The sequence below is a fragment of the Heteronotia binoei genome, unplaced genomic scaffold (genome assembly GCF_032191835.1).
Source record: "Heteronotia binoei isolate CCM8104 ecotype False Entrance Well unplaced genomic scaffold, APGP_CSIRO_Hbin_v1 ptg000047l___fragment_1, whole genome shotgun sequence".
In the NCBI taxonomy this organism is placed as follows: Eukaryota; Metazoa; Chordata; class Lepidosauria; order Squamata; family Gekkonidae; genus Heteronotia; species Heteronotia binoei.
The window spans coordinates 269,658-283,113 of NW_026799982.1; the positions used below are offsets into that span (position 1 = coordinate 269,658).

The window sequence follows — 13,456 nt, forward strand, 5'->3', positions numbered from 1 at the left end:
ACACATAGTTTTAGAAATAAGTCTCACTGATTTATAATAAATGTGTTTAGGAATTATATATATGCATATACATAAACACATACACACACACATATACATACACATACACACATCTATCTATCTATCTATCTATCTATCTATCTATCTATCTATCTATCTATCTATCTATCTATCTATCTATCTATCTATCTATCTATCCATCCAACATACGCATATAACCACCCCGTAAAAAGTCTGCCATGAAAACGTCGTGATGCGACATCACCCCAGAGTCGGAAATGACTGGTGCTTGCACAGGGACTACCTTTGCCTTTTTATACACACAATAAATTAAGAAAGATTCAAAAGTTTTCCAGTTCTTATTTTCACTGTATAATGGGATTGTCTCATTGGGAGATGCATGAACATATGACTACATTTTAATTGATATAATTATTAAATGATCCTTAGGAAACCTGAAAGTTTCATCAGAATCAAATCTTAAATAATGTTATTCCCTTCTTTCTCTTCAGTTGAGGAATTCTGGTGTAGTTTAATTTGTGCTTGCTTGTTTTTTGTTTCTAAACTCTTGTTATTTCATATTTCTAGATATTGATGAGTGTGTTGTGCATCCTGGTGTCTGTGGCCCTGGGACATGCTACAACACCTTAGGAAATTACACCTGTATTTGCCCTCCAGAATACATGCAGGTGAATGGAGGACACAATTGTATGGGTACGTCAGCCTTCACATTTCTTCCATTTAATGAGGATAGTATAGTCCTCAGCAAGCTACCTACAAATCCTCAGATGAACAGATTATGCTTATATTTGTCCCCCACAAGAAGTGCCTTGGCAACTACTGCCACCAGGCTCATAATCAGGCAGCATTTTTAATGTGATGACCAAGTGTAACATATCTTTCACCTAAACTAATGTTACACGTATAACATTATACGTTATCAGCGGGGAGAACGGGGTATAAATTGAATTAAACATAAATGTATCTTTATCAAATAAGTTGAATTTTGTTTCAAATAGTTTTTGTTGTATTCAGTTTTAGTGTTTTACAAAATAATATGAACCAAGATTTAAGCCATATCTTCATATAATCACACATATAGATTGCTGCTTCACCTCTGTATGTATTTATGATAACATTTTTCTTCCACCTCAGTTTCTCTAATTATACCACCTCGTAAAGCTTTAAATAATCAATGACACTACAACTAATAACAGGTTGTATTAGTTCATTCATAATTTTCTGTGATCCATTGTTCTTGGAGTAATTCAACAAACCTAACAATGAACTAGTTCCCCCCCTTCTGGTGAGCCTTTCATGACATCATAATCTTATCATAGGTTAGGGCTGCCAGATCCAGATTGCAAAAGTCCTGGATATTTGGGATGGAGCCTGGAGAGGGCAGGAACCTCATTGGGGTACAGTGTCATAGAGTCCACCCTCCAAAGCCTCCAGGGAAGCTGATCTCTGTTGTCTGGAGATGAGTTCTAATTCCAGGAGTCGCCCAGGTCCATCTTGAAGGCTGGCATCCCTATCAGAGGTCTAAAAATGCTTGAATTTGCTACCTGTTTAGCTTTTGCCCCAATTCCCTTGGATAAATTATAAAAAATATATCTCACTGAAGTGTTTTCTACTCCACTAAACAGGAAACTTGATTGAGACATTAATTGAGGGCATGGGATATACAGGGAAATAAGTGTATGGTTTGAACGATTGTAAGAGGTACATGTGACCTTTCTGTGCATGTAGATATGAGAAAGAGCTTTTGCTACAGAAGCTATAATGGAACATCTTGTGATAATGAGCTGCCCTTTAATGTAACCAAGAGGATGTGTTGCTGCACCTATAATGTTGGGAAAGCTTGGAATAAGCCATGTGAACCGTGTCCAACTCCAGGGACAGGTAAAAACTGCTGTTAACTCAGCTTGCTGTATATAACCTTAGTTGGAATATATTCAAGAATTGTGTATCAAAACCCTCTGTTGAAGAGACTAGAGGTGTGCATATCTTTTCTTGTTATTTTTTGGTTCAGGTCTATTGGACCTGGAAAAAATTGGGGTTCTCAAAAAAAAAAAACCCCAGATCCCAATGCTGGTAAAGTATTAGAATCTGGGATTTTTCAGAAATCCCAAATTTTTGGGGTCCAATAGACCTGAGCTAAAAAGCAGAAAGAAAAAGGCAGCCAAGCCACTAAAAACAGCTGGGAGGCAGATCACCTAGGGCTTTTTTGGGCGATGTCTTTAAACTGGACTGCCCCCAAAAGTTCACCAAGCAGCCAATCCTGTGAGAAGAACTCACAGTTTAAACAGGACTGTCTAACAGAGCCCACTCAGGAGCTGATCTCGGGCTGAACTGGGCAGCCTAGTTCTGCAGCTAATTCCCAAATATATCCAGGATTTTTTCAGGGATTTTTTTTTTCCCCAGAAAAACTCAGATACATTTGGGAAGCTGAAATATACCCAAAAACATCATATTGGTATTTTTCAGGTATATTTTCAGTTTGGGTAGACATGAATGCACACCTTTAAAAGAGACACAACTGGAAATTATTGTCTATCTTATGAATGGTTATCTTGTGAAACCAGGATTTTGTTAATAGGTCATTAGTGAATACTTGCTTGTCTCAGCAAATCTTAGATTCAGTTCCTGCATTCTCTGTCTTCATAACTTCTCACCAGAAGCCCAGCTATATGAGAAAAGGGATGTAGTCAACAACTGAATAAAATCAATATACAGTAAGTTTTGTTCCTGGATTCAGCAAATAGTACTACAAATTTGCTTCCTAAGCCTTATTTTCTGACTTTGAACTGAAGGAACATATTCTCTCAAAATATACCAACAATTAAAGAAAATAACGAATGGAAAAGTTTTCAGGGATTTATTGTACTTACAAATATAAGTTGTTCTTTAAAGTTGTTAGATCAGGGGTATCAAACATGCAGTTTGGGGGCTGAATCAGGCTCTCAGAGGGCTCCTATCAGGCCTCCGAGCAACTATGCTTCCTTCTGCATAGTGGATGGGCCATTGGCCTGATCCAACATGGCTTCTCTTATGTTCTTATTTAGCCACAGTGTGTGTGTGTGTGTGTGTGTGTGTGTGTGTATTGGCCACTGTGTGATACAGAGTTTTGGACTGGATTGGCCATTGGCCTGATCCAACATGGCTTCTCTTATGTTCTTATTTAGCTTGCTTTGCAAGGCTTGATCAATCACACAGGAGCTACAGAGCAAAACCTCTATTTTTTCCATTGGCTGAGGCTCCTCAGGGGGGAGGAATAGCTTGCTTTGCCATGCTCTCTCAATTACACAGCAGAGCTACTGAGCCAAGCCTCTCTTCCCTCTATTGGCTGAGGCTCCACCCCTAGTCCCCTGGGGAAGGAAGGAAAGAGCCAGAGCTTCCTTTGCCCAGTTCCCTGCATCCCATGGGAGAAATACAAAGAAAGCATCCTTAAGACCAATGAGTGCTAACATTTTAAGCATGTTTTAAGTTTTTAAAAATATATATTTGTGTTTGTCTGTGTTCTTTATAAAATTTATATCTCTGCTACGTAATCTTAAATAGGTACACACATGGCCCAGCCTGGCATGGCTTGACCCAACCCGACATGGCCTGGCCCAACAAGGTCTCATTTATGTCAGATCCAGCCCTCATAACAAATTAGTTCAAGAATCTATCTGTCTAACCACCTGTTGCACGCATAACAGAAAATGAAAATGAAGCTAGGAGTCTCAAAATAGGCCACTGACTTCAGGATAGTCAAGGGAGCCAAACATAAAGGGAGCCAAAACATCCTGAGCAACATAATCACTGAAACCTATACACACACACATACCCCACACACACTTTGTGCTTTGGAAGGTGTTGTGTCTTGCACTTCGTCCCCAGAAAGTATAGCACAGCACACCTGCGGACGGAAACCGGAAGGGACGAACGCAGCCACCTATGATGATCAGTGGCAGGAAGTTTAACTGGTCCAAGATGGTTGTTCCGGGTAATGTATATAAGAGGGGACCAGAGGCAGCAGCTGAAACCATCCACCCGACTTCGAGCCGCGGAGAATCCAGCCAGCACAAAGTGCGCCAATTGTGGGGATCCACACGAGCGCCGTGACTGCCCCTACCGTAACGCTGATTGAAGAAGCTGCGGAAAGGTGAGCCACATTGCCTGGGCTTGCAGGGCCAGAACCAACAGGAGGCGCCAGTCCACACATCACATCTCGACGGACACACACATGACCGCCTCAGCTAGCATCCAGGTATTAAACTTGCCCCTAGACACCCCGGACAAGGTCAAGGTATCATTCTTGATCGATGGGGAAGCCCTGCCTGATGGAAATGGACTTGGATTTCTCCATCTCCATAATTTTGGAGGAGAACCTCAGGAAACTCTGCCCCCACGACTGGCTGCACTTGTGGCCCGTAGAGTTCATATTGCGGGACTTTCAGAAAAACCCAGTTCAGATCATGGAGTGGGCCAGAGTCAGGGTAGAGTTCAGAACCTTCAAGGGGGCCCTAGACATACTGGTAGTGAAGCGCCAGCTTACCACCCTACTGGGGTTGGCTAGGTTTAACCTCCTGGGCATCAAAATTATAGAGGTGGACCAGATACAGACACACAATTTTGACCAGGTGTGCCAGGAGTTTCCAGAAGTTTTCGATGGAGCTCTGGGAAATTACAAGGGGCCACTGATAGCGCTGCAGCTTGACCCCATGGTAAGGCCCATAAGGCTGAAGGCTCGGCGGGTTCCATTCATGCTCAATCCTAAATAGAGGCCAAACTGGACCGCCTCATGGCCCAAGGAATGCTAGAGCCCGTCTCCCATGTGGCCTGGGAAACTCCCATAGTCACCCTCATTAAACCGAACGAGGACGTGCACATTTGCGCTGACTACAAATGCACAATTAACAAAGCACTCCAGGACGACCCATACCCCGTCCCAGTGGCCAGCCATGTCCTCGCTTCCCTGGCCAGCTCAGATTTTCAGATAGCTGGACCTGGCCCAAGCATACCAACAGCTCCTGGTGAATGCATCAACGGCTGAGGCCCAGACCATAGTTATGCACAGGGGTGCTTTCAAGGTACAGAGGCTGCAATTTGGGGTAATCGTGGTTCCGGAAATTTTTCAAAGTCTAATGGATTCTGTCCTCAAAGGGATTCCTGGAGTACAACCATTTTCGATAACATTCTGATAGCAGCACCTGATGCCGACGAGTTCAGCCGCCACCTTCGAGAGGTTCTCCACCATTTTCATAACATAACATAACAATTTTATTTATATCCCGCCCTCCCCGCCGGAGCAGGCTCAGGGCGGCTCACAACAAATGCGGGTCTCAAGATGAAGCAGAAGTGCTCGCTTGGGGTGCCAAAGGTGGAGTTCCTGGGATTTGCGGTGGATGCCGTGAGAATAGTGCAAGCTCCGCTGCCCACATGCAAGGCGGAGCTTCAAAGCTTTTTGGGGCTCCCAAACATTTATCATTCCTTCTTGCCTCACAAAGATGCCCTTGCTGAACCCCTCCATAGACTCCTCGATAAGGGGGCCCCATTGGTATGGGGGGAAAAGCAGGCTCGGGAGTTCCAGGAATTCCTGAATAGGTACCTTGTCTGCCACATATGGTCCGCTCCCTTTCACCTGGCCACCAATGGCCAAGCGAAGTGCATGGTCCAAACCACCAAGAAGGCCCTGGGTTGCATAGTTCAAGGGGATTGGGATCACTGCCTGTCCACCTTCCTATTTGGGAAAAGGATCACCCCCAACCCGGCCACTGGCATAAGCCCCGCCAAGCTGCTCATGGGCAGGAGGTTAACTACCAGGCTAGACAGGTTGCACCCCGACTGAGCCCTGGACCTCCGCTGCTCTCTCGAGACCCCGGAGGCCACAAGGGGTTTTTTTCCGGGGGATCCAGTCTATGCGAAGAAATTTGCAAGCAGGCCAGAATGGATACCAGCTCAGGTGGTATGGGTCACCCTGTCCCACTCATACGAGGTCTCAGCGGAGGGGGGGGCAGCTCCTTCACAGACACATAGACCAATTGAGCCACCTCATCCTGACAGAAGAACCGGCAGGGCCCGGGGGAGGAGGGAACGGTGAGAGCACGATATTGCCACAAAAAAGCAACCCTGCCAGCACTGGCCTTGCAGATGGAACAGCCCTCTTCAGCGGGGGAGATACCTCCGCAGGCTCTGGACAGTGCTCTGTCGTTATTGCCCCTTACCAAGGAACCAGTGGCGACAGACCCCATGGCCACAGCTCCTGCTCCCCAGATAGAACCTCGGCAATCGCACAGGGAGCGGCGGCCACCCACTTATTTGAAAGACTATGTATCTTGAACTAGGGGGAGAGGAGTGTTGTGTCTTGCGTTTCGTCCCCGGAAAGTTTAGCACAGCGCACCTGTGGGTGGAAACTGGAAGGGACGAACGCAGCTGCCTTTGATGATCAGTGGTGGGAGGTTTAACTGGTCAGGATTGGACCTGACGAGAAAGAGGGTTGTTCCGGGTAATGTATATAAGAGGGGACCCGGACCCATCATCTCTCTCTTGTGATGTACCTGCCAATAAAGTATATTGTGTTCTAATGGTTACAAATATCAGTTGTTCTTTAAAGATGTTAGATCAGGGGTGTGAATCAGGCCCTCAGAGGGCTCCTATCAGGCCCCCGAGCAACTGGCTGTCATCTGCTTCCTTCTCCCTGTATCTTGCTTCCTTCTGCATAACAGCTTGCTTTGCAAGGCTTAATCAATCACACAGGAGCTACAGAGCAAAACCTCTGTTTTTCCATTGGCTGAGGCTCCTCCCATGAGGAGGAAGCTTGCTTTGCCACACTCTCTCAATTACACGGCAGAGCTACTGAGCCAAGCCTCTCTTCCTTCTATTGGCTGAGGCTCCACCCCCAGTCCCCTGGGGAAGAAAGGAAAGAGCCAGAGCTTCCTTTGCCCCGTTCCCTGGATCTCATGGGAGAAATACAAATAAAGCATCCTTAAGACCAATGAGTGCTAACATTTTAAGCATGTTTTAAGTTTTTAAAAATATATATTTGTGTTTGTCTGTGTTCTTTATAAAATTTATATCTCTGCTACCTAATCTTAAATAGGTACACACATAGCCCGGCCTGGCATGGCTTGGCCCAACCTGACATGGCCCGGCCCAACAAGGTCTCATTTATGTCAGATCTGGCCCTCATAACAAATGACTTTGACACCTCTGTGTTAGATATATATAGAATCCAAAACAGTCTGAGAACGTTCTACGGTAGTGCTGTGAGCCAGTGTGTCTCCTATGATAATGAAAGAATCTATCTGTCTAACCACGCATAACAGAAAATGAAAATGAAGCTAGGAGTCTCAAAATAGGCCACTAACTTCAGGATAGTCAAGGGAACCTTCCAGGAAAGGTTCCTGGCTGACTGAGCCAGTCACACTCTCTCAGACAGACCTACCTTACAGGATTGTTGTGAGCAGGCCTCAGATTCAGTGGGAGCTCACAGGAGCACAGCTCCTGAACCTTTCTGAGAGTTCCACCTCCTTGTCCATTGAATGGTATGTGCAGCTGCATAACAATCTCTGGATGAGCTCCACCACCTATTTTTCTACAAAATGACCCCTGGTTGTGAGAATGAAATGGAGGTCAGAAGAATGATGTATGCCACTTTCGGTGCCTGTTGGGTAGAAAGGCAGAGTATGACATTTGTTGTAGATCTTATTTTGCCTACAGCTCACCAACTAAAATGAACGGTTTTTCCCTGAAAGACACTGAAATAGTAACCAAGTTCATTTTTCTGGACGCCATGATACGCCAAAGGATTTTGTAACCATAGTTTTAACTGGTAACGATGTTTCTAAATTTTAACTATATCTTTTGTATTTTTTGTGGGTAATTTTTATTCTGTATAACTGGTTAATCCTTTTACTCTGTATAACTGATTTCTTTTATGCCAATAAAGGAAGATGATGATGAAAAATGCTCTTACTCTTGCTTCATTTGGGAGTGCTATAGCTCTTTTGGCAAATGGCAAAACTGCTCATTCAATATTCACACTACCATCTGATAGCATGGCCCCAGAGAGCTGGAGGGTGGTGGTGAGTGGAGCGAGCAGGGGTAGCCCCCCTTCTTAATCAATAAAAGAGGCCTCTTTAGGGTTGCCAAGTTCCTCTGCTGCTCTGGCAAGGGACTCTTTCCCCTCACTCACTAAGTGTGTGCAAAGCGATGATGTCACCTGGAAGTAATGTCATCGCGCCAGGCACGTCACGCCGGCAGACACTGTAGGATTCACAGTATAACTCTATGGTACCATAGAGTTTTAATGTGAATCCTAGAGCTTCCACAGCATGACGTGCCTGGTGTGATTACGTCACTTCTGGGTGACATCATCATGTGGGGCACGTCACATGGCAATGGGGCTGTTTGGGGTCAGGGATCCCACAGCAGCCTGCTCTGTGCCAGCAGGTTGGGCTCCTCCAAACTGGGGAATCCCCCAACCCCAGTGGGAGTTTGGCAGTCCTAGACCTCTTCTGTTCAGGTTCCTAAGCTATACATTCAGAATTACATTTAAAAACAAAACAAAACACTTTCCAAATTAGAAAATCAAGTGATATTTTTTGCTTCTTTTGGTAATATTGTTTGCTTCTTTTCACTAATAATAATTAGGAATGTACACACACATTTTAGTTAGATTTTGAGCTCAACTTGCATGATCCAGTTATGTGAAAGTGCCAAAAGTGTCAGATAGTAAAGCCATGAGTCACCCTGATGAATTCCTTTTATTTCCCAAACAAGGAAGTAACAAGTGAAACAAAGCATAGCTGTTCGTAGTATTAAAAATGAAGGGCATTTTTAAAGGAATTACTGGGAAAGATATGAAAATTATTTAACATTTTTTGTTTTTCTTTATTTGAAGTTGATTTCAAGTCACTATGTGGAAATATTCCTGGCTTCACCTTTGACATTCACACAGGCAAAGCTGTTGGTAGGTTAACTTTTATAAGTTATAATTAGAGTTATTACATTATGCATATGTTTATAGGAATCTTGGGAGAAAATAGTTTCTTTGTATTTCATTTATATCCAGCGTTCATGCAGATGTTTAGGTGTATACAAGGGTGAGCTCCCCCATGGGACTATCAACTCACAATGTATTTATTGAGCCCTTGTTTACAAAACTGCCTCCATCTCAAAATCCCTATGTATGTGGAAAAGTATCTCATCAAGGAGACAACAGAGTCTGAAGGCCTTTTTACACATTATGGATTATGCAGATTGGGTCTTGGGTGGCTGCCCTGTGTCAGACATAACACAAGAATGATTGTAGTGAGTGAGTAGGTTCATATAGAGAAGGTGGTCTTTAAAGTATGTATGTCCTAAGCTGCATAGGATTTTAAATATCAATCACAGCATTTTGAATTGAGCCTGGAGGCAAATTGGAAGCCAATGTAGGTAGAAAAAGACTTGAGAGATATGGTCTCTACCACCCACTCCAGTCAACACTCTAACCATAGGATTCTGTACCAACTGTAGTTTGTGGACAGTCTTCAAAGGCAGCCCCATATATGGTGCATTGCAGTATCCTAATCTTGGAGTTACTAGGCAAGCACCCCAATGGCAAGATCTTTTCTGCCCAGGAAGGGCCACAGCTGTGAAAGGCACCCCTGGCCACCTTTGCCACTTGTTTTTCATAATCCTATTCAAATCTATTTAATGAAGTTTACTCCCAGTAGAGTTCTCAGTGTTGTTTGCATATCAGCTTTTTTCTTCAGTACTTTCATGTTCAATAGAAAAACTGGATAGATTTTCAAAAATAACTACATAAGGATATATTTATAATTTCTCTGCATCATTGACTGTTATGTCCATGTTACTGTATATAAATCCATAAATTAAAATTTAGTACTGCATTCTTTTCCATATTGTAAGATTAGGGAAAACGTGAGTTTTGTTGGAAGCCTGATCAAGCTGCATTTGGCTAATGATTATTCATTTTTCAGATATTGATGAATGCAAAGAAATCCCAGGAATTTGCGCAAATGGTGTTTGCATCAACCAAATTGGCAGCTTCCGTTGTGAATGTCCCACAGGATTCAGCTACAATGATCTGCTCTTGGTTTGTGAAGGTGATGTAAAAGACAGTTGTTTCAGAAATAACCTTACAAGCAGGTTCTTAGAACAAGTCTTCTCTGCAACTGTACATAACCCCACTTTGATACTATGCCACAGTTTTTTCAGATTGGGTTCACATACCCCTAAAGATCATTTTAGTACTCCACGGGGTTCCAATGCATCCACTCATGCAACTCTTCTTACTAACTTGCTCACTTATTACAGTAGCAGCAGCAGTGCATGCCAGGGTGGGGGTTTTGCATGGTTGCTTTTCCAGCAATGGTAATCGTTATGGAGAAGAGAGCTGTAGACAAAGGCTGCTACTGCAATCTGCCTAGGCATCCAGTGATTATGTTTTGTCTCTGCTATAAAGGCATGGTATCTAATAGCCACTGATAAATCGGTCCACTGTAAATTTGTCCAGTCCCTTTTAAACCTTTAAGCCCATTACCAAATTCAATAAATTAATTTTATGTTGTATGAAAAAGTACCCCCTGTTGTGTATTCTAGAATCTACTTCTTATCAATTTCATTAAGTTCATCTTATTATTTCCTTATAATATAAAAGCCCAAACTTACTGGTCACAACTCACCACATCAGCCATAGGCTCATCAACCACCATTCAATTCTGTTGTGTTCCATTGATTGAGTCCACTCCTCTCTCCCACCCCCTGGTTCCTACACACTCTCTGTGGCATTTGGAAGAGAAAGTAGGCAGCAGTGGCAGGGAGACAAAGAGACAGGGAACAAAAGGGGTGGTGCTGCCTACTTTCCTTCTGCAAACCACCAGGGCAGATGGCTACTCAGGTAAACAGGTGGGCAGGCCTTATCCTCAAAATGTGACTAGATGGCAAGGCCTGGCCCTGCCAGGAACATTTCCTTAAAGGCCACAGCAACCATCTCTTTCCTGTCATTCCCTCCCTCCCTTCTCCCCTCAGTCATGCCCTAGGACAGACGGAGATCAGACCATTGGGGAAGCTGCTAGGCAGTGGCTAATGCTAGGCAATCAAGCTTGGTTCTGTCAGTAAAAGGCAACTAAACTTGGTTCTGTCAGTAAAAGGCAGAAGGAGGAGGCCCTTTTCAGGCCTATTTTGACCCTTAAGGGAGAACTCACTGAGACCAGTCCTGACCAGGGTTGCCAGTTCCAGGTTGGTGGGAAATTCCTGGAGGTTTTGTGGTAGAGTCTACAGAAGCCAGAATTTGGGGAGGAGAGAGGCCTCAGCTAAATACGCTGCCCTAAAGTCCTCCATCCAAAGCCATTATTTCCTTCAGGGGGAGAGAGTTCAGTTGTGATACCAGGAGATCTTCAGGCTTCACCTGGAGTTTGGCTACAATAGACCTGGCTGCTTGCTACTGTTCAGTAGCAGCTCCCATGACAGCCAGTGTGGTATAACAATTAGCACTTCAGAGCAGGGTCTGCCAGACCCAAGTTCTTCCTGTGGAAAGTGGCTGGGTGATTTCAGACCACTCACAGACTTTTAGCCTAACCTATCTCACAGGGTTGTTGTGCAGATCAAAATAGGGAGAGAATGATGTAAGCTCCTTTGGTCCCCACTGCAGAGAAGGACTAAACTGTTCCTAAGTAGAGGCTGAAGGGATTGGGGAGGAGATGGAAAGCTGAAATCAGAGGGGCAGATAAAGGTAGGTTGATGGTTGGCTGGGAAGGAGATAGAATTGCCAACTCCAGGTTGGGAAATTCCTGGAGATTTGAGAAGTGGAGCCTGGAGAAGATGGGGTTTAAAGAGGGATAGGACCTCAGACAGGTACAATGCCATAGACACCACCCTCCAAACCAGTCATTTCCTCCTGGGGAACCACTGTTGCCAATCTCCAGGTGAGGACTGGAGATCACTCAGAATTACAGGGGCTCTCCAGACAGCAGAGATAAGCTTCCCTGGAGAAAATGGCTCTGTGTCATTATACTCTGCTGAGGTTGCTTCCCTCCTGTTTTGGTCCCCGCTGTGGAGAAAGACTGTAGATAGAGGCTGCAGGGAGGGGGGAGGAGATGGAAAGCTGAAGTCAGATTAATTCCCCTACAGAAAATGGCCACCTTGAGGTGCATACTCTATGGCATACCATAACACAACAAGGCCAAGCCAAAAAAACCAGATCACACCACACACTCAAGATGATGCTAAATTCCACAAGGCTGAATACGATAGGAAAAGGCAACAACAATGCATTGCAAACAAAAGGAATGCTGAGCTTTAGCGTCTGTGTGACTGTCGTCATGCCCACCTGTGCCCCCCATAATTATTCTTCCTTGTCTCCATTCTGGGCCTGTCTCAGGGCTTTGAGCCACCACACAGACATGGGGACACACACACACATTGGGGGAGGGGGGGAGCTGGCATCTGTTTCAACTGCAGAGCAGGTGGAAAGGCAGCAAAGATGCTGGGTGAGTGAAGGCCAAGGATTGGGGTGGGTAGAAAGACAGCAAGGGGAGGGGGTGAGTGAATGTCATGGGTGGGGAAGAAGTGGAGTGCCAGGGGTGTGAGGGTGGTTGAGATGAAGAAGTGCTTGGGGGCGAGTGTGGGAAAACACCAAGTGTGGAGGGGAATTAATACCTTCACTTGAGTGGGTGGTTGGAAAGACAGCAAGAGTCTTTGCCCAGAGCCTCTTTCTAATCTACAGCTTGTTGTATTTTTCCTCACAATGGGCCTTATTCCTAGTTTAATATAATTAAAGTTTCAGTGGAATTTTAAGATGCTTCACTTGAATTAAACCCATCATCCTTCTATTGCATAGTAAAGATAACAAAAGCCTATATTAACAGTCAGCATTTGACCAATAGTTGTTAACATTACAGATATTGATGAATGCAGCAATGGTGACAATCTCTGCCAACGAAATGCAGATTGTATTAACAGTCCTGGTAGTTACCGCTGTGAGTGTGCTACAGGTTTCAAACTTTCACCTAATGGTGCCTGTGTTGGTAAGAAATTTCTTTTCTACCATTTTTCTTTTCTTTTATGTGCATATTTCCTCTAAAATCCCATCAGATTCCATATTGCTGGAGGGACTGTAAACAAATTGGTACATATATCCACTGTTGGATTGAATGTCCAAAAATTCAACGCTTTTGGGTAAAAGAAATTTATACATTAACAAAACAACAAATTAATCTGATTCTGGAATCATTACTATTAAATTTTAGACCAGAAATTAAAGCCCCCAAAGTAGTACATGAAAGAATTACCATACTTTTGTTTGCAGCTAGATAGACAGTAGCCAGCAAATGGAAAATTGATAAGACTCCAACTTTAAATCCCTAGTAAAAATTGGAATTTGTATATTATGGCAAAATTAAATGATATTACAAAACCAATGAGAAATCCTGATATTCCTTCTGATTTAGTAGCAATATGG

The 13,456-nt window shown here is 43.9% G+C and overlaps 1 protein-coding gene across 2 annotated transcripts in view; it reads left to right on the forward strand.

Moving 5' to 3' along the window:
* LOC132590489 (fibrillin-2-like) overlaps positions 1-13,456 on the forward strand; it is a 314,238-nt gene that overhangs the window by 243,870 nt on the left and 56,912 nt on the right. The window contains exons 35-39 of one of the 2 annotated variants that reach the window (XR_009556697.1): positions 589-714; positions 1,750-1,902; positions 8,891-8,959; positions 9,975-10,100; positions 12,897-13,022. Coding sequence is in view for 1 of the 2 variants with exons in the window: in XM_060263396.1 (XP_060119379.1) it covers positions 589-714; positions 1,750-1,902; positions 8,891-8,959 (348 nt within the window). In the remaining variant the exon portion in view is untranslated. The remainder of the gene's footprint in view (positions 1-588; positions 715-1,749; positions 1,903-8,890; positions 8,960-9,974; positions 10,101-12,896; positions 13,023-13,456) is intronic. The other variant, XM_060263396.1, reaches the window with a different exon arrangement.